Below are 21,864 nucleotides of genomic sequence, written 5' to 3' on the forward strand. Positions count from 1 at the left end.
AGAAAGACAGTTTTGGGAATATAACTGGGAAAGATGGATTTCATAGTGCTGCTAAGAATTATTCAGCCGATATTAAGCATTTTTATGTGCTAGGCACAGCTAGCTGATCCCAAATACAGGATCAGGCTATATAGTTCAAGTGACAAAGGTTTATAAGACTATACAAAACTTTCCCCACTTGTTTGTACCTACTAATTGGGAAAATTAAAAGGGGGCATAAAAGGCCCGCACAAGCAAACAAGCTCACTCTCTTGAAATGGTACCTAGCATAGTACCTTCACACATCAACACAGGCATTCCATATACATCTTTGGTTGAAACAGAAAAGAGACACCCACATGCATTTCCAAATATGCCAAAACTGAATTCTCATATAATGTATCCTGCAACTAGTTCTATCCATAAAATGAAGACGATATTCCCTGGAAAAGGCACAGCTAAGAAAAATGAATGCCTGGGGGAGGGCAGTGAAATGAGATCCTATGTGACACCTGACTTTACATTCAGTCTGTCCTACCCAGGAATTGACTTCTGGCTGTACTTAAGATTCAGGAATAATAATGTAGTGTCCCACCCTCTTCATTTGATTCCAAGTAAATATGTTAACTAGATGAGCACTTATTTACATTTAAAAACAAAGCCTCCAGAAAGGTGTAAAGTTTATTAACATCTTTTAAAAAAAAAAAAGATGGAACAGTAAACAGCTACTGAATTTGGGATAGTTCCTTATTTACAAGTTTTACTGCAGGAGGCCCGTTTTAATCAGCATTTCAAATAATCAAAGGAGTACAGTTTTTCCCTAGAAATATCGGTATTTCACTCTCCAGGTAAAAGACTATTGAAAACATTAAGTGACTGCCCCAGTTAGATAAGCGAATACCTTGAAAATATATAAAAAAGAGTAACTGCTACTTAAACATGAATTTTCACAAAATTATTCTTGTGCCTAATTCAGACAATTTACTTAGAAAAGCTGGCCTAAAAAAAAAAAGCAACACATGAATATGTCTTCATTTTAAGTACATGCTCTCAAGCTAGTTTAAAAAGAAAAGTTGAATTAGGGTTTCCAGAGTTTTAGGAGTCCATCTTCACTGTAAGTAGCAATCAGGTTCTGATGAGGGTGATGTGCGATACCAATCACATCCTTCTCATGAACCTGGAATAGGTAAAGCACAGGATTAGGGTATACAGGTCTCTAACAAATCACTCTGAAGACGCTTCCAGAGCTGAGTGGGAGGGAAGAAGAGTGAAGCTCCTACTTCTCACCAAAGGAATCAAGCCCAAGGCAGCCTCAAAGAGTGCTAACCAAACACACAAACCAAAAACTCAAACGAGGCTATCACAGGACTGATGACATTTTCTGTACTTTTCTTCATAATGTATAAATAACACTTTGGGCCACTCCTGCACTACAGCCGGTCCTAGTCATCATCACCATTTTATAAATATTAAGCCAAGACGGTGGCTGAGACCAAACAATTCCTTCAACTCAGTGAACTTAGTATTTTCCTCAACTAGAGGACACCTTCCACCTCATCTTGTTTTGTTCACATCTTGGATCTATACTGGAGGCTTCACAAGGCAGATGTACCAACAGTTCACTCAAGAACAGTTTGAGATGAGATTATTCTCTAACAGGTATGTGTATAATTTTTTATACATTCACCAGACCATTTCTTTTTCCTGGACTGCAGACGACTACATTTTCCCTGCCCAACCACCCCTCTGCATTTGGGCTGTGGGCGGCATGTGACTAATTCTAATCAAAAAAGAATGACGAACAAAGTAATATAAACAAACCACTTCCAGATGTGGATCTTTAAAACATCCAGTATACCCCTTCAACTATCTTTTCTCCTTCTAAGATCTTAGGGGCCACATATTCCAAATGGCACAGCTAAAAGAGGAGGACGATGCAATTTATATCACACTGTGACATAATAAGAAATAAACTTTCATTGTGTTAGGCCACCGAGATTTAAAGATTGTTTGTTACAGCAGCTAGCATTAATTATTCCTTGTTACTGATTGAGCCCTCTTACAACACAAAGCTGCTTAAAAACATCATAATCAGTTTGATAGGATAATATACAAGGAACTTGCCTTTGAAAGGACACGGAGAGGACTAGCTATATCTGCCACTCTCCAATCGCCCTGGAGAAGGTCTAACCAATCTAGCTGGCTAGACAGGCATGTTCCCTTCCTTCTTCTCTGCTTTATGTACACCCATCCTATCCACTTGAAGCTGAAGGCTCACTAAAGGATGACTTTTCCTGATACAGGAGGTAATTCCATACAATTACTTATGGGCCTTTTTTTTTACTTAGTGATAACATTTTTACATTTTTTTATACCAAGGTTCACACAGATAGCAGTCTGGAAAAGGTTTACTTCAGAGTTCAGAAAGACATAAGCATTAACAATTTCTGTAGATGGCCGTAAGTCAGTAATACTTACTGTCAAAGTTCTCTCCAGTTTGCCAGTGACTGTGCTGAAACAGTAGAGCACAAAGTCCTCCCCTACACAGTATATCCATTCACCACGGGGAGAGAGGGCACAGCAAACAAAGTCACCACCTTCTCTCTTACCAGAACTGAAGCTTCTGACAATCTAGATCATTAACACAGCCCAAGGTAAAAATAAAACACCTGGATTAGCAACAGTTCTACTGCAGCAGTTTAAACTGACATCTTTATGTTATTTTGTACTTTGGTTTACTGTCATTTATAATTAGGTTACCAGTTCCATTCACCATGTCCTGAAATATTCAAAGGATAAGCTATCTTAAGTCAGTGGCAGACAGACATTTACAATTCACTTGTCCCAAGTCACCAATCCTACTCTTTAGCCTACTGAGCCATCTTACCCAGAAGCAAATTCGTTAGCATACACAATTTCCTAAATCAACATACTACTGGTTCTCAATGCTCTGTGGGCCCATGCTCCCCAGTTTCCTCTTTCTAACAGAATGAGATGCCCTCTCCATTCATGATGGAACTCTGTCTCCTAGACCTTGCTTGCTCTATTTTACATACCATTAAGATCACCATAAATCAATGGAGAGAAACCAATCTCAAAAGGTTAAAAGGCTACATATTGTATGATTCCATTTAATTACTATTCTCAAAATGAAAAACTGTAATAATGGAAAACAGATCAGTGGCTGCCAGGGGCTAGAGCTGTGCGGGAAGGATTTAACTATAAAAGTGTAGCACAAGGGAGTTCCTTTGGGAGTGATGAAACAGTTCTGTATCTTAATCGTGATGGTTACATAAATCAACATGAGATGAAATTTCACAGACCTATTCATGTCCCACCTCAAAATGAACGCATGTAAAGGCGTAAAATCTACATAAGGTTTGTATGTGAGTTAACAGTGTTGTACCGATGTCAATTTCCTGGTTTTGATAACTGTACAATGTTTATGTAAGATGTTATCATTGGGGGATGCAGGTCAAGGGTGTACAAGAACTCTCTGACCTGTTTTTGTAACTTCTTTGTGAATCTAAAAAAAATTTTTTTAAGTTTTTAAAAAGCCAAGCAGAAAACTAGGAAGTGGGCAACTATGGCTATTATGCAGTGTCCCAACAGGTACTGCAGACCAGCCATCTCAACCATAGGTTCATCACTACCAATTTATCATTTATAGGGACTCAAGCAATGGAGAGAGAGTTCCATACACCAGCCCCTGGGTCTTCCCCATGCTCAGCAGGATCCCCAAGTGCCCAGCCCAACATTTCAGTAGCATCACAACACAGTCCCAGGGCTTGAGACCTCAACCTTGATACTCCTAATGTCCCTGGTGCTATAAAAGTGAGGTTCCTTGGGAACCAGCAGGTGTTCTGATTACAAATACACATCATAAAGACACTGTTGCCCTTCTCCTATTGGAGTTCCACCTTAGATCACATGGTAGCTAGCAGATGTCCCAAGCTGGTAATCCACACACACTATCTCCCTCACTCACACAGGGATTGTTATATCAAAATCTTCAGTGAGGTTCTGCAGGAGGCTTAAAGACAGATCAGGGTCTCATTTATCCAAAGGATGCAAAAGAAAGAGAATAGTACACAAACATCCTGGGGAAAGTAGATTAACTATTGAGATGCCAAAAAGATGTTTCGTAGACACAGAATTTAAAATTTTAAGTAAGCGTCTGAAAAACAAATACAGTGTATGTGGTTTTCCAAGTGGTGAACCCATATTTGGTTACTGAAAGTGCCAGGACCAAGACACGCTGATTTGGGAACGGCCCACAGGGCTTGAGCAAAGGCACTTTCTGAGCACTCACCTGTCCCTGCATGTTCATGATGACCACTGTGTTTGATCTGTTGCAAACCACAAAGTGCTCTGGGTTTTTAGGAAGCAGGATCACACTGTTGACAGTGATGTCTGTCCCTGCAGTGCTGCCCAAGGATTTAAAGGTATTTGAACATTCTGTGGTCTTCATGTTCCAGATCTACAACACAAAAATATAAGGCATAAACATTTGGGGGGCGGGGGAGGAAGGTTAACAATTTCTAATGTTTTGCAGTTGAAAATTATATTACTAAAAAAGAAAAAAATTGACTCAGAAAAAAAAGCTGCTTACAGTCCAAATACCTAGCATTGCCATATACATAAGAACTGCCCATTTGCTGATTAACTGGTATAAACAAAATAAAAATCAGAAAGCGAAATAATAAAATCCTTTTAAAATTTATTATCTGTTCCTACAAAATTTTCCTTGGCTAACAAGCTATCTATCTTTAATATCAGCTATGTGTCAACACTGCTACTGTCATAAACAACCAGAAAGCTACCCTTCTCTGGACACCAAAATGAAATGAGGGTTTTTTAGATTTATATGCTCAGGACCCTGAGATTCAGATTTGGTAGGTCTGGAGTGGGATGTAGGTTTCTGCATTTTTTTAAATCTTTTTTTTTAATTAATTAATTATTTGGCTGCGTTGGGTCTTCGTTGCTGTGCGGGCTTTCTCTGGTTGTGGTGAGCAGGGGCTGCTCTTCATCGCAGTGTGAGGGCTTATTGCGGTGGCTTCTCTTGTTGCAGAGCATGGGCTCTAGGTGCGCAGGCTTCAGTAGCTGCGGCAGGCGGACCCTAGTGCGTGCGGGCTTCAGTAGTTGTGGTGTGAGAGCTCAGTAGTTGTGGCTCGTGGGCTCTAGAGCGAGCATGTGGGATCTTCCCGGACCAAGGATCGAACCCATGTCTCCTGCATTGTCAGGCGGATTCTTAACCACTGCACCACCAGGGAAGTTCCTGTGCATTTTTTAAAAGCTCCACAAATGATTCTCAGCTTGTACTGAGAACCACTGCACAGAAGTTACGTTAACAGACACACATGAGGATCCATGACGTGGAAGCTACTCTTGGCCACTTGTGTGACCTCTCCCAGTCCAACATTTCTTCTGCTAATAGTTCTCCACCCTAATGCTTTTCACCTGGCCCTTCTGACCTACTATGAACTGAAGTGGTTAAATCAGACATCACAGTTATTGAAATCTGAAATGTGCTTAGAGAAGGGATGGACCAACTATTGCCTGGCATTGTCTGGACAGCACTCACTTCATGAGGTATAAAAACCTCAAAGGCATGGACTACGTTGTGTTTCTTCTGTGCCTTCAATGGAACCCAGCACAAAACAGATGTTGAATGAATACCTATAAACAGGAGGAAATAGTTGCCCCACTAGTTGTCCCAGTATTTATTTTCTTAATAAATACTGTATCATCTACCCCAATCTCCTCTCCAAAGCCCAGCAGCCTAGAAAAGCAATGAACATTTCAGGGATCAAGAGTTCTAAGACTTCTAGAGTTTTCTGTCCAAAAGGTCAGTGAGATGCTTTACCCCACTTACTGCAGAACTAAAGGAAAAGACCACAAAACAAAGAGACCTACACAAGCCACCTCCCAATGGTATTTTTACAAGTTGTGAGGCCCATATAGTGATACATAGCACAAAGAGGGCAAACCGCATGACTAAAGTACTAAGAGCTCTGTATTTCCCCATCCATCCTGAGGAAGAGTACATCTCCTACCTTCAGGTTTCTGGTCCAATTCCCAAGCCAGAACAAGCCACTGCAGAAGGTGGTCTGACTGTTAGGGATTTGTGTTAGAATGTTTAGGTCTTCTGCCACGTAACACTCACTTAAGGCAATTTAAAAGCAGATCTGGAATGTAAATGGAGTGTCTCAAAGCTCTCTAGCGATTTTCTATTTGGATTTCCCATCTTCTCTAGGAAATGAGGCCCTCTGTTGAAATAACTAAATCTCTTAAGGTACCGAAGAGCCACTACTTTCAGATGAGAGCTGAAGACAATAAATAAGTATCTGAGAGAGGACTTGGTTCTACTCTACGCCCCTCCTGCTCCTCTTGAAATGCTATTAGAAAGGCCCGAATGTGGGGGCTCGGGGTGGGATGAGACCTATTTATTTAGCCACTGAGCTCTTCGTGAACTTGTTGCGGTGGACCATACCTATGGCAAGATGGAATTTCACCACTGTAAATGGGGGTGGACCTAAGTTTAGAACTCCACATCTTTCCTCTTTTCCTACACACGATAGCGTCTGTAGGGCTGAGATTTGAGGTCCCTAGGCCAATAGGAATTACCACAGAATATTACTATTGTCACAGACTCACCTCAATTATGGCTAAAATACTTTACAGTAAAGAGGTTTAACCACCACAATTATCACCATTATCACCACTGAAAACTCCTCAAAGGGCAAAAATGGAATAGACACCCCAAAACAAACCAGTAGCAAATACTTAACCTTTACAGTGCCATCAGAGGATGCACTAATAATATAATGCCCATCCTGTGTAAATGTTGCTTCATTAACGAAGGAGGAATGGCCACGAAATTCCTTCAGGGTTTTTCCAGATTTTAAACCATGAATTCTATCACAAATAAAAGCAAATGAAAAGAACAATTAATATTCTACATATTATGGTTGGGACCAACTGTTGAAAGCATTTTAGATGAATTATAGAAGCTCATGTTAAAACATTAAGAATGAGGGCTATGCAATTATGTATGCAGTATTATTTTCCTTATGTCAAACAATCAAACAAAACCACAACAAAAGCTTTGCACAGAGACTGGAAGAAAATATGCCAATAATACCACAAGCTTCTGTTCAGCAACAGACTTCTAGGTCTCTGCCGGGTCCCAGGAATCTGTATTTGTCACATGTCCTCTAAGGTGACTCTGATGCAGGTGGGTCCACAGACCACACTTTGAGAAATATGAAGTACTGCTATAATCCCTTTCTAATCTCTCTTCTAGGTAAAGACCCAAATGGACAACACAATAGCACTGTGTCAGCTGTACTTTGGGGAAATAAGGTCTCACATACCCTCACTCTCCATATAAAAGCATCCTGGTGAGAACATAAGGAATCACTAGTACCTCCCTCTAAGGCTTCACCATATTAAACCCAAGTGAGGGCAGTTTGGGGATTCTTACTTACCTAATTGTCTGGTCAAAAGAGGCACTAAGGATCTGACTGCTATCCTTAGAAAAGCTTAGACAGGTGACACCTTTACTGTGTGCTCTTTCAAATCTCCTTAAACACTGACCACTCTGAATCTTCCATACCTTTATTAAAAAAAAAGAATAGTAAAAACCTGTAAATACTGTCCCACTCTACTCTGCAGAGCCAAGCAAGATGCAGTGCTCACTAATATGCTAAAAGCAGTATTAAAAATGCATGCTAATAGCTGAATATGATATGTCTGGTTCACACAGTACAATGATAACTTGAATCCTTTGAAACTTAAGCCTCTTTCCTTTTAAATTATTAAAACAAAAATTCAGACTCTAAGTTCACTTAGCAGAGACCATTTCTGTATTTTATCTAGCCCAGGGGATTTTAACAGCAATTAAATACAAGCCACAGCTAATCAACTGCTAATCACCTGCAGACCACCCCATCCCCTAAGCACAACACACCATATAAGGTGAGCCACAGTGGCAAAGCAGAAAGGGCACAAGCAGATCTGGACTGAAGTCCCAGATCTGTCACTTACCAACTGTGTGACCTTAAATTACTGGACCTCCCTAGGCAGAGTTATTATTAGGATTAAACAAGAAAAACTAAAGTCACTGGCATAAAGCTGATGCTCCATAAAGAGTAGCTGTTATTAAGCAAAAAACCTATGTAGGACACTAACTCATTACAGAACTCTCAAAATGTCTACATACAAGAGTTCATGCCACTAATTCATACCTTGATTTTTCCATCTTGGGCACCAGTTGCTAACATTTCTGTATCTCTGCTGAAGCACATGCAGAGGACAGCATCATCCATCATCATAAAGTTATCCTGGGCCTGGTACTTAAGATCCTAAAGGAAACAACGATAAGCAGTTATCAAGATAACACAAAAACACCAGTTACCCCAGGTCTCTGCAAACTCACTAAAAGCAGGATAATGGACTATGCCGACTCTAAATCTCCAAAGCAAATAGTGTCATGCACACTATCCTGATGAACAACTGATAATACTGGGAATAACTTTTTTACACAATTCAAAGAACTATTATAAAAAATGCAAACATATTAGCCTACATCTTTTGCTTATGATCCTTTCTAAGCAAAATCTCCCTACAGTACATATTGTACATCTTTAATAAATCTGAATTTATTTGTTTTTAGGGTATGACATGAGAAATTAATGTTTTGTCCATACTGTCAGCTACCTTTCCTAAAACCATGTATTGATTAATCTATTTATTTGTTACTTTTCTTTTATCATCCATTACTGTTCATACTGAAATATATTTTTTCTAAAGTATAGAAAGAGATTGCTTCATGGTTAAAAATAAAAGGTAAATTATAAAGAAATATACAATGTAGAACGTGAAAGTCACTCATAAATCCACTAAGCATGGAGTGGAATTTAGTACTCTATGATCAAGATTACGTTTTAAATCAGGGGTTAGTCAACAAGTAGCTATTTGGGAAAAAGTTAAGTTGGATCTACACCAATTTTATCACCCTAAACTAATGCCAGATAGATCAACAATTAAACATAAAAAGAAACATAATGAAGGAAGTCCAAAGGTACAAACTTCCAGTTGTAAAATAAGCGCCATGGGGATGTAATGTACAGCATGGTGATTACAGTTAGTAATACTGTATGTATATTTGAAAGTTGCTAAAAGAGTAGATCTTAAAAGTTCTCAACACAAGAAAAAAAAGCTTCTAACTATGTGTGATGAAGGATGTTAACTAGACTTTCTGTGGTGATCATTTTGCAATATACACAAATATTGAATCAGAAGCAATCCAAAAGAGAAATGGGCAAAGGATATGAAAAGACTTCACAGAACAGGAAATACTGGTGGCTTTTCACATATAAAAAGATATTCCACTTCATTCAGAATGAAACACAATTAGTCCTACAATAAGGTTAGATAGGAAACAATAAGCAACTGCTTACATATACACATAGAATATTCCAGAAAAGTTACATAAGAAACTGGTAACCCTGAGTGGACCAAGGAAGGGAACTGACTGGCTGAGGGACAAGAGGGGGGAACAAGACTCTTTACTGAATAACCGTTCTATTTTATAAAATGTTTTATCGGATGTACATATTACCCATTCAAAAAGTAAATTTAAATTGCAAAAATAACAGATAATTTAAAAACAGTAACAGATAATTCTCCCACTAGAAAAATTAATGTATTTAAAATACTTTACCTTCCTGATTTTTCCAGTCGTAAAGTTCCATACTTCAATGAATCCATCAACAGACCCAGTAACCAGATACTGACCATCTGGAGAAAATCGAGCACACTCCACATGTGATTTCTGACCAAACTGTTTCAAATGAAACAATGAAACAGATGCACTTTTATGTAGTGGCCTTAAAACAATTCCCATTTTAAACTTTTGAGAGCTCTGCCCTAGCATAAAGCCATAAAGCTCCTGTATCATGGAGTTTGGGAGGGGTGTTTCTGTACCCAGACACCAACAGATGCTAGATATATTTTCTCCAACCAGTTTAGCGTCTAGGCTCTCCACTGAAACTAGTTTTTGTTCTTGTGTTTGTTGTTTTTTTTTTTAAATGAAGCTGGTATTTCCAAAGAAAAGCAAAAAAACTATTTTAGCAAGGGACTTAGAACAAATAATCCTGTTAACTCAAGCAATAAATTTTTACCAGAACCAGCCACTGTTGGCATGACTTTCACACTCAACTTAATATGGCATATGTTCCTATTTTTTTTTTCATCTGGGGGAAAAAATTCATTTTTCAAAATAAATGGCTATTTTCCTCCACTATTTTTTAAACAAATTTTCCATCACTGCTTCTTTTCATGACCTTCATTTGATCAAGTGATAATGTGTGGCTGACTAACTCTAGGAGAACTGATTAGAGCTGACAGATTGTTTGCCTGGGAAATGTATCCTGAGCATTTACCAGCAAAGATGCTTCCATTAACAGATAAAAACTACAGAACATTAGACAGATGGGAACAGAGAAAAGCTCTATTATGAGTTTCATTTTAAATGCCAAAAAAGGAAGTGTTTATAACAGAAAATCTTAGTCCAGCAGCATAATTATAATGGATTTCTATTTGTCGCAAGGTTTTAACCAGGGTAAATAAAAGTGCTGCCCCAAAATACCTTTACATGCAAATCAAAACATATAATCCAGAAAAGACAAATTCAAAACACTAAGCCGAAGTCAAAGATTTGAGGAATATGAATTATTTTTAAATCTATAAATTCAATCAGAGCACAAACCCAGAAAGAAACTAATAAAAAGGAGATGCTAAAGTTGCAAATATGGTTGTAATTCTGAGGACTGCAACAACTGTTTCATTATGCTTTTTCTCAGAAAAGTCAAAAAACAAAAACAAAAAACACCAAGAACCAGCCATCAAGGTGATAAAATTATTTTCCTCAAACACCACTCAAGCCCACTTTATAATCCATGCCTGGTACTTTGCCTAACACGTAGCAAGCAAAAACACAAATGTTGAACAGGACAAATATATAGAAATTTCATGGTTCTTAGTCCCAGGCTTAACCAAAGAGCTAAGCAGTCTTCCAAATGCAGGATTCCTTGGAGGAAGTCCAAGGGCAGATGATGGGCCAGATGTCTAATGTATGTCCACTCGGTAATACAGTTGAGGTGTGCCACTGCCTGGGTCACCAGCAGCAACCATGAATGTTGTCAGAGCTGGAGAATGAGTTCTGCTCCCCAGCCCAAGCTCCTGGCACAGGGCCTGGCTGAGCAAGCATACATTGAGTCCCCAACAAATGACTACTGACTGGCTGAGTGTCCAAGGATCCTACCTTAATATGCCTGCTCAGCTGTGTAGGAAACTTTTCTTCTTCCACATCTTTGACAGCTGCTTTGCCTCGGAACAAATCTATGGTCATACCAGGAGGAAGCAATCCCTGGTGCTGCTGCCACTTCAGTGCCTATGAGAAAAGAAATCCACTTGGGTGCTTTTAAGATCTGGTCCTGATTGCTCAGACAAAGCCTGAAAGGGTGATGAGGTTCACAGGAAACTGTGAGCCATCCAGACCCAACCATCTTTGGCCATCCAAACACAACATAAGCTCGGCTACTCTGTGTCCTAGGAACACAGGCTGATCTCAGGGTAGAAGGGGACTCTGAGAGCCAAGAGGGCCATGTTCTTACACGTATTTTCTTATAGGTGTCTCTTATTATAAATAAAATTTGAAAAACAGAAATCTCCCATAGTTCCAACATCCAAACACAGCTACTGTTAGCATTTCATATGTTACCTTGTAGTATTTTTCCCCTGACATATATGTTTAATTTATATAGCTGTAATTATACCATATGTAAAATTTTATATTGTTTTCACCTATCATTAGATCATGCTATGACATGACTAACATTTCGATGGCTGTACAATATATCCTATGCAGTGGATGTTTCACAGTTTATTTAATATATTAATGGACATTTATACTGCTTCTAATTTTTGCACTCATCTAAATAATGCTGCAGTGAACACCTTTGGACATAAGGCTTTTTCTATTATGAGGATATTCCCCACTTGGAATAGATTCCTAGAAGAGGACTTACTGAATCAAGAAAAGAACACAAATGGTTAAGGCTCTTTATATATACTGCCAAAGTGTTTTCCCCCAAAGACACAACTTCAATAGCATTCACGACTGCATTATGGGGAGTGGAAAAACCATGGACTTTGAAGACAAATGGTCCTAGTTTGTCAACTATGCTATTCTGACTCCCAATTTCACCAACTAAATTCAGGGGAAAAGCCTAATTCCTAGAGCTGATGAAAGGATAAAATAAAATAATATATGTAAAGTCTATATAACACAGGGACATGATCAATGTTGATTCCTTTTTCCCTTTACTATATCAAGAAAACAATAATTGTGGATGTCATTTAAAAACTCTAATGAGTGGAAAGTTACGCCCTACTTTAGTCAATTCTCTGATTACAGTTTGAGCTTTTCTGCATGTTTATTAACTGCATATATTTCTTCTGTTAGCTGTTTATTCATGTTCTTTGCTCACTCATCTATTGTGGTCTTACTATTTTTCTTATCAATTTGTGAGCTTTTAATGTGATCAACACATTGTATTTGTTTATGTCTGCCAAAAAGAATTGTTTTCCCAATCTACCCATTTTTTTTATTATAGCTTTAAAGGTTTCTTTTCATCTTAAGTTAAACTCTCAAGTAATGATATTTGTTGACCTTTACCTTGGTGTTTACTCCCTACTCACAGGAAGTCCTTCCCTAACAGGAGGTTTGATACATTATATCACCACCTAAGTTTTTCTATATTCTTAAAATACATAACTTTCACTCTATCTGAAATTATGCTTATAAAATATGAGAGAAGGCTCTGATCTGACATTTCTCCCCCATTCTAAAGTAGGTGCCCCAACACCATACACTTAATAATTCTTCCCTGTTCCTAGGTTCTGTGACATTCCCATTATCATCTATTGAATTCTTATAAATAACAGGATCAATTTCTTGCACTGCTGTTGCACTGGATGCCAAGTACCAAAATGATTCAAACTATAAATCTGTTAAAAGCTTCACTATTTCTAGGGCTAGTATGCTCTCAACATTCTTCCTTTCCAAAATTTCTTTGATGAATATACTTCCAAGTTTATTTTTTCAAGTGAACACTAGAATTCTTCTGTGAAACAGTTCTAATCCTATTGTGATCTTTATTATAAACTGCCTTAAATCTAAGGAGAACTGGCATCAATGTCAGTCTTATCCAGGAAAATCAATGCTTCACCATCTACTCAAATCTTCTTGTATTTCTCTTGAAAGCTCTGAAAGGCTTTTGCCTTTTTTAAAAATGGAAATAAATCATGTATTACCCACAAAAGTTAATGCTAGAATTCTTATATTGTATGCTGTTGCTATAAACAGAAGCTCTTTTTTTCACTGAATATTCGAACTGGCCAGTGATGATATGTAGAAATGTAATCAACTTTGGTATATTTTATATCTCACAACTTTACCAAACTTTTAAATTAATACTATGATTATAGTTGAAATATAAATGTTTATAAATACTATTAATTTTATTTCTTTCCAAAATTCATATGTTGCTTATTTTTCATATTTTACTTTAATGACTGGAGAACTTGACCTGTCTCCAATCAATGGGTACTCTCTACAGGCTCTTTACCCTTAGTCTGCAGCAGTTTCAAATCACTCCCAACTTTAAAAGGAAAACACAAAAACGAAAACCCCTCTCTACATCACCCCTATCTCCTTCCTCTAACAACCAAGAAAGGAACAACTGGAGAGATGAAAAGGGAAGCCAAGAAGAATAGGGTTAGAAAAACCAAGAGAGGAGTTTCATGAAGACGAGTGGTTATCACGGTTGAGAGCAACCAAGAGCATGGGGAAGATGAGGTCAGAAAGGAGTCTGTACTCTAGGTCGCATTAAAAATAATAACGACAATGCTAGTAATACTACTACTACTAAAAAAAAAAAAAGAAAAGAAAAAGAAAAAAGAAACACCACCAGCAGCTACCAGTTACTGTGTGTTTACAAGGTGCCAGGCAAAATACAATTGTTTTAAGTACCTTTTATCTCATTTAATCCTTACTACAACACCAAGATGAGTAACTGGGATCAAAAAAGTTAGGTAATATGCCCAAGACCGCATAGCTAGTAAGTGAGAGAGCTCAGATTCTAACTATGGTGAACATTTGTTCCAATTTGTTTCAGACAGTGTTCTGGCACGATGATCAACAATGCCCTCAAGAGTGGATGATAAATTCTATTGTTACCCTAATTCTGTCTCTAGAGTGTACGCCCTTAACCACTAATCTATACTGCCACTCCCAGGAAAGATGAATGTGGCATGGCACAGCTGTTGGTACAAGCAGCTCTACAGGTATTTCCCAGTTCTTAGGATGTCTGATTTCTTTAGCTCATAGATAGACTTTATATGGTACAGGAAACACTACCAGGAGTTCAGAGTCATTTCAGTTCCACAGACTTTAATTACCTGACCCAGCAATGCCATGAGACGAGATGGAGGCACCACGCTGACTTCCCCAGCTAAGGCCTGGGCAATCGCTGCTCTTCTCTTCTCTTTGCTACTTCCATCGGGGTATGCCTGAAAAAGGAGCGGCAGTAGCATCATTTCCAAGAAATGGCAAAAGACATAAATGTGCTTATTTTAAAAAAAGTAACAGTAATCAAGCAGAAACATTCAAAAAGGAAAACATAAAAAGTTAAACAGAGGATTAATCAAACCATTTAGTTTTTAAAAACAACTTCTCAATTCTACCCACTTGCATTTCAAAAGTATGAGCTGAGATAGAACTGAGGTCAGCCAATCCACACCATTATTTCTGAAAAGAGCCTAAGTAAACTATGTCAAAGCCAGAGTTGTTTTTCCAATTTTTGAAAAATCTGCAGAGCCAAGGATTCTTTTATTCTTTAATAATTTTGTTCAGTCAAATGACTCCCAGCCCAGAAGTTCTTCACCACCTCTAACTTAAATCCTGTCCTGGCAATCCAAACTCCTTCCTTTATCCTCACGGTTTCTGTGAGTTTACTCTAACAACTTCCCCTTATGCAGTGCCTATTAAATTCTTCTTCCTCCTACTTTGACAAGCTTCTAGTAAAAGGCTGGGTGAAAAAGAATGAAACTATATATATATGGTTTTGGAAGAATAAAAGAATATCAATCATCATGCTCTACCAGTAAACATAATCAGCTGAGAAGCAAAAACACAAGCTTTTAAGAACTAAAAGAACCGGGACTTCCCTGGTGGTCCAGTGGTTAAGACTCTGCACTTCCGAAGGGACACAAATGCACAGTGAACATACCAGCAGTAGAGCAGCACTTCTGGGCCAGTTAAATACTTGGGCTAATGGGGAAATGATACCAGAATAAACTGTCTACTTTTTTACTAATCAACACACAATCCCGTATGATGAGGTGTGTGAGGGAGGGAAGGTCCTCAAATACTAAACTAGATTATTCTCTTTAACATATGCAAATTTCAACCAATGTAAATAAACAAAAAGTATCATTTTCAAAAATTAAATCAAAAATACAAACAGTATCCAATAAAATGGTTTTAAAAAGATCACATTATTGCTAAAAGTTAACAACGGTTTCTTTTCATTACCACAGTCATACCTCTCGAGGATCGAAATAAGACCTGGCCAAGAGGTTTTCCAGATGAATATACCGTTCTGGCTGTGTTTGTTTTAACATAATCATGGGATCAGTCTGTCTCAGAAGAGATCTGGCAGCACCCAATTCACGGAGCTCTATTAATTCCAAAACAACCTGTATAATTGAAAGAAAATGGCTGTTTTAATGCATTCGCGTATTAATTTTTCTTTTTCAGTACAATTTCTGACATAGAAATGGCCTACCAAAATGATTTCCAAATCACAAATCAGGAAATGCCCCTTCTCCTTTTCACAAGCAATTTCAGGCAGACAACTACAGTAATTATAAAGTAATAACTTCAATCCTTTAACTTCCATTCTTCATTTTTATCTACCAATCTCCTCTCCTCTTAGGTCTCTTACTCAGAATGTAGATGCTAAAGAAAACTAAAGATGGAAATATCTCTATAGGCTCCAGAGAAACCTTTCTCCAATTACCAAAATTTTCTTTAGGGAATTAACTAAACTCACGTGGATTGTAAAGAAACAAACCCATTTCCCTATTTTTACTTCAAACCACATGACATTCTTATTTCCAGAAAATCCACTCTGTTCTGTGCATAATAAGTAATTTTACGATCTATGTCCTGGTTTCCTGGCACACATCTTCTAAAAACCTTGGCATTTCCCCAGTGATAGGAATATCTTTGTTATTCATAAGCCCTCTGCATCACACCTGAGTTAGTGCTAAGGAGATGGCTCAGGATAGGGGCTGGTTATCAAAAGGACCAACCATATGATTAGAGGGTTGATGCTCTGAGCCAGCCCAACCCTGTAGAGGGTCAAGCAACTATAATTTGAATGAAAAATCTCAATGGAGCTTCCTGGTTGGTGAATACTTTAATGTGCCAGGTAAGAGACAAACTCTAACTCCATGGGGGGAAGGCACTGGAAACTCTGGTTCAGTACCCTCCCAAACCTCACCCTATATGTCTCTTCATTCAGCTGGTACTGATCTGTCCCCTTGATAATAAAACTGCAATCATCAGTATGTCACTTTCCTGAGGTCTGTGTCATTCTAGTGAATTATCAATTCTGAGGGGGTCGTGGGGACCCTCAAATTTGTAGCCAGTTGGTCAGAAGTATAGGTGGCCCAAGACCCCAAAGTGTGGCTGGTGTGTGAAGTAAAGACAGTCTTGTAGAGGACCGAGCCCTTAACTAGTGGGGTCTGCACTAACTCTGGGTGGTTAGTGTCAGAACTAAATTGCAGTACACTATTTGGTGTCAGAACAGTTGGTGTAAGAATAGATCATTTAATGGTCACTTAAGAAAGAATTTCAATTTGGGAAAATCTTGGCTTTTCCAAGAAGAGAGATAAAAATACAGAGTAGCACTCAAGCTTTGACAGTGTAAATTTTAGGGCTGTTACAGCCCCATAATGCTTGAAGAAATGTTCACGGATGTTTTCCAGTCAGGGGGCCCACAATAAACCAACCTACAGGGATCAGCATCACCCCCACTCTTACCTGTTCATAGAGGTCAATGAGGGTTTTGTCTGGCAATTTCAGAGACTGTATAGCCTGTAAAACAGTGTCCCAATGGCCGCTATTAATGTCAGCCACAAAACTCTCAATGCTGTCCACAGTATTCAGAGACACAGTAGTCTCTTCCTGCAAGGTGGCTAATGCCCGATGTAAACTGTTCTCCTTTAGGTACTGCATGATAAGACGGATCACACTGAAAGAAGAAAGCAAGTCATTCAGCTCATGGATCCTCACTCACCAAAGAGGCCACAAAATAAAGCCCACCCCAGTTTATTTTTCTACACAACCATCCTCCTTTCACTACTTACTTTCCATTTCTTTATCATGTGAGTAAAACTTTCCAAAAAAATCACAGAACCTAAGTTACAAGATATCATCCAGTCCTACTTCCAACTCAGAAATAGGAAAACTGGGGGCTTCCCTGGTGCTACAGTGGTTGAGAATCTGCCTGCCAATGCAGGGGACACGGGTTCGAGCCCTGGTCTGGGAAGATTCCACATGCCGCGGAGCAACTGGGCCCCTGAGCCACAACTGCTGAGCCTGCACGTCTGGAGCCTGTGCTCCGCAACAAGAGAGGCCATGATAGTGAGAGGCCCGCGCACCGCGATGAAGAGTGGCCCCCGCTTGCCGCAACTAGAGAAAGCCCTCGCACAGAAACGAAGACCCAACACAGCCAAAAATAAATAAATTAATTAATTAATTAATTAATTTAATAAAAAAAAAGAAATAGGAGAATTGGGGTTCAGTGAAGGGAAATAATTTGCCCAATATCTCACAATCAGCTAGGAAGTAAGTTAGTATCAAGAAGACTCTCTTACTTCCAAGGTCAGAGATCTTCTTATTATGCCAAGTTTCTTATTAATTCATATGATTACACTGTTGCACACTATAGTAAAATACTTTAAACCAAGTCTAGTCACTGACACAAAATACTCTAAATGATTGGATGATTTGGTCCATTTTTCAAATGACAACAAAAAATATGAATTGAGACCGTCTTAAAAGGGATTTGTTGAACACAAATAAGTAGAGCTATACTGTATGTAAAAGCAAAACAAAGCTATGTGTCCTCACTTGCAAAAATAACACCTACCCACTGCCTTTATTACCAAATGTTCAGGACAAGTGAAATAAAAACATGTGGATTCAGTTTCCCAAGGAAAAGAGGACGCAGACAATCTCCAAATACTCAGAGAACAAGCAACAGTTTTCAGCATGTGACAAGTCATTTCGAGTTAAATATATATAATTAAAACTTCTTGATCTTCGGCTTAGTGTTAAGGAGTCTAGTGAAGAATGTTGTTCATACAGACAGTAAAAGTTCACTTTACAGTGCTGTACTACACTGTTCTTCTCTTGCCTTGAAAGTAAATATGTGGCACACAAGGTATTTCTACTGGACAGCACTAGTATCGGGGGTCACACTGTCCTGGTTGGAAGGGATTTCAGACTGGAATTTAGTCAATTCTCTTTCCCAGAAGAGAAATAATAACCAAAAAATAATAACCAATGTTTACTATGTGTTCACTATATATCAGGTACTGTTCTAAGCATTTTGGATTCATTTACTCCTCAAAACAACCCTCTGAGGATGGCATTACTCTTATGTCCATTTTACAGATGAGAATTTGACCAGGCAACAGAGATAAGTGGAAAAATGAATATTCAAACTGGCAGCGTGGCACGTGAACATACACCCTGGACAGGAAAGCAAACACCCTCTTCTTAAAAAGGGTTCCCTTTCTGCAGAAGGGAACTGATTACTGCTACTCACAGGAGTCTTTTCTCTCATGGCCCCTTTAAGACATACCTGCTGTTCCAGTATCACACTGTCTTCCATAGCACACTTCCATTTACACTCCCCAAATGAAACACCATGCTTGCAAAGAACTCATATTTGACATAGCCAAAATCAAATTCACGTCCTTCAAACACAGTGTAATACATAAAGAGCTAAAAGCTTTGGAGATAGGCTGGGATTTAAATCAGAGTTCTGTCACTTACTAACTGTGACTTTGGACAAGTCAGTTAACATCTCTTTGCCTGTTTCCTCATCTGTTAAAAATACCTACTCTGGGGCTTCCCTGGTGGCGCAGTGGTTGAGAATCTGCCTGCCAATGCAGGGGACACGGGTTCGAGCCCTGGTCTGGGAAGATCCCACATGCCGCGGAGCAACTGGGCCCGTGAGCCACAATTACTGAGCCTGCGCGTCTGGAGCCTGTGCTCCGCAACAAGAGAGGCCGCGATAGTGAGAGGCGCGGCGCGCGCACCGCGATGAAGAGTGGCCCCCGCTTGCCACAACTAGAGAAAGCCCTCGCACGGAAACGAAGACCCAACACAGCCAAAAATAAATTAATTAATTAATTAAAAAAAAAAAAAAAACCTACTCTGTAGGGGTTGGTCAAAGGGTTGACTACACTGCTTATAGTGTGACTAGCATGGAAAATACTTAGTAAAAAGCAGCAATTATTGATAATGAAAACATGCAGCTGGGAGAATGGTCAGTTCCCACTTTGATTCAGGCTCAAAGCATGGAATCCTTTCCAACTCCTGCCCTGACTTAGCTGTCTTCATCGCCAGCACTCTCCATCACCCTTCTTTGCTTTACTTTTTCTCCAAAACACTTACCACCATTTGCTAAGCCTATTTTACTTAACTGCTTTTGCCTGCTGTTTGCCTTCCTCAATAACAATGTACTTTCTATAAGGGCACGGATTTTTGTTTGCTTCGTTCACTACTGTATTCCCAGGGTCTAAAACAAGTACACAGTAGACTTCAATATTTGTTGAATGAATAAACCTCCCTTCTTCCTATGGCAGATCTTGAGGACAAGTCCTCTCTCCCTTACACTCAGGACACAAATGATACGTCTGCTGATTTAATTATTAAGTGTTGGCAAGAGCAAGGTAGAGGATGGAATCCTGGAAAAGTTCACTAAAGACCTTCTTCAGTCACTCACTAGCGCCCCTCTCCCCCAAGTCTATCATTCTCCTGGCCCAATTTCCACATTCTGTCCCTCCTTTGGGCTACACAGAGCTCACAGACTAACCAAAATTCAGCGCCACGTGGAACTTCATAAAATAGCCAGTCGCTCATTCATTCCAAAGACAATCCACTCATTCATTCCAAAGACAATCACTGAGCCTCGACGATGTGCTAGGAAATGGGACTGTAATGAAAAGGAGCCCCTAGAAGCCTACACAGGCTAGTAGGGTGGCCAAACGGTGACAATACTGGATTAAGTGCTGGGCAGAAAAAAGCAGAGGGCCCTGTAAGCACAGGGGAGGAAACAAACCACACTGCTCACTGGGGGCGGGAAGAGAAAGAAGGCTGCGAGTCCGGCCCCCTTGTGCAGATAAGACCGGAGTCCAGATTGGATGGCTAATTTGCTCAGTCACAAAGCGCACCAGGAGTCGGCGAGGGCTAGAACTCAGGTCTTCCAGGCATGTCTTACCGCCAACCCCGCGCCGCCTCCCACCGGGCTTTGGGCTTCCCGTCCGCTACTTTCTTGTGGGCCCGCCTCCGAGGTAGCCAGATACAAGAAGCTTCTTCGTGGGAAAGGAAATGCCCCTCCGCTCCCCAGCCTCTCGAACGCCTTCCCCGAGCAGCTTCTACGCCCCCACCCTTCGCCTCCCGGCCCCCGCAACCTCGCGAACATCCACCACCACGGGACTCACTCCGAGGACTCGATTTCGATCGACATAGCGCTATCTTCCCTGGCGCAAGGGCCACTCCACTCTCAGGCCCAGTAGCGCAACGCACCAGCGACACCGCTGGCAGCCCCCGTACGTCACTTCCGCTCGACGTCCGACGCCCGCTCTGGAGGCAGTCTGTACGGAAGAGGGGCGTGGAGTGCGTGAGGGGCGGGGTTTCGAGAGGCGGAGCTTCGAGGGGCTGTCAAAAGTCGGAACCTGGGCGCCTGCTCCAGAGAATTCTCCGTTCTCCTCCCTAGAAGAAGAGTTGTCTTTAAAGGACTGGTTTTTAAATTTTGCTTTTTAAATGTTTAATTAGTTGACTAGATTTAAAGGTAGGGTTGATTAATACATTGGAAACCAGTGGGCCACTAGGCAACATTGGCAGGAAAATTCCTTGAGTGTAAATAAATAAATGAAAGATTTTGAAACCAAAACACAGTTTAATTAATCTAATTATGAAAAGTTGGGGACTCAGGACTTGCATACTTACTTCTTGGAACGAGCTAAATTACTTGTAACGTTTGCAACTAAGTATTTAGTTAAAAATGGTTTCACAGCAGTGGTACAATTACTGGAAAAACAATGAAACCAAATGCAAATGTGTAAAGGGCGATTTGAGACGTCTTTTAATAGACTTTAAACCATACATTATTAAATTAGTAGAGACAAATGTAAAGATATCAATGAATTTCATAAAGATTATTTTTAAAAAATATTTTATTGCCATCCTATATAAATTTTTAAAAATATTTGCAGCACAATGATAAGAAATCTCTGTTGTGAAAATTACATATTGAAATGATTTATTTGGAGAGTTCCTATTGGCTTTCAGTCTTAGCTGATATTTTTTCCAAAGGTCTGCCACACAACTTCTCTGTAGACTCTTAAATACTACTGCTTTTTTCAAATCTTTCTCAATTTCCCATTGACTCTTTGAAGGACATGGTCTCCAAGATCTCAAAGGCCTTAAAAGTCTAAATGTTTGCTCCAACA

The 21,864-nt window shown here is 39.5% G+C and overlaps 1 protein-coding gene across 1 annotated transcript; it reads right to left on the minus strand.

Annotated features, from left to right (window-relative positions):
• Positions 1–177: 177 nt before the first annotated feature.
• Positions 178–20,988, minus strand: SMU1 (SMU1 DNA replication regulator and spliceosomal factor). The gene is made up of 12 exons (XM_061200485.1): positions 20,854–20,988; positions 17,159–17,369; positions 15,655–15,807; positions 14,509–14,619; positions 11,309–11,437; positions 9,707–9,826; positions 8,229–8,345; positions 7,470–7,597; positions 6,771–6,897; positions 4,292–4,459; positions 2,458–2,610; positions 178–1,156 (listed from the first exon to the last, which is right to left on the minus strand). Exons 1-12 carry the CDS (start codon positions 20,877–20,879, stop codon positions 1,058–1,060), a joined length of 1,542 nt encoding a protein of 513 aa, XP_061056468.1. The 5' UTR covers positions 20,880–20,988; the 3' UTR covers positions 178–1,057.
• Positions 20,989–21,864: the final 876 nt, after the last annotated feature.

Source organism: Eubalaena glacialis, chromosome 9 (genome assembly GCF_028564815.1).
Source record: "Eubalaena glacialis isolate mEubGla1 chromosome 9, mEubGla1.1.hap2.+ XY, whole genome shotgun sequence".
Classification (NCBI taxonomy): domain Eukaryota; kingdom Metazoa; phylum Chordata; class Mammalia; order Artiodactyla; family Balaenidae; genus Eubalaena; species Eubalaena glacialis.

Coding starts and splice junctions, on each gene's coding strand:
- SMU1 (XM_061200485.1), bottom strand. CDS start 20,879: ATGTCGATCGAAATCGAGTCCTCGGA. Junction 8,346..9,706: donor CGACTGGAAAAATCAGGAAG/GTAAAGTATTTT, acceptor TGTTTCCTTTAG/GATCTTAAGTACCAGGCCCA. Junction 7,598..8,228: donor CCCAAGATGGAAAAATCAAG/GTATGAATTAGT, acceptor TTTTTAATAAAG/GTATGGAAGATTCAGAGTGG.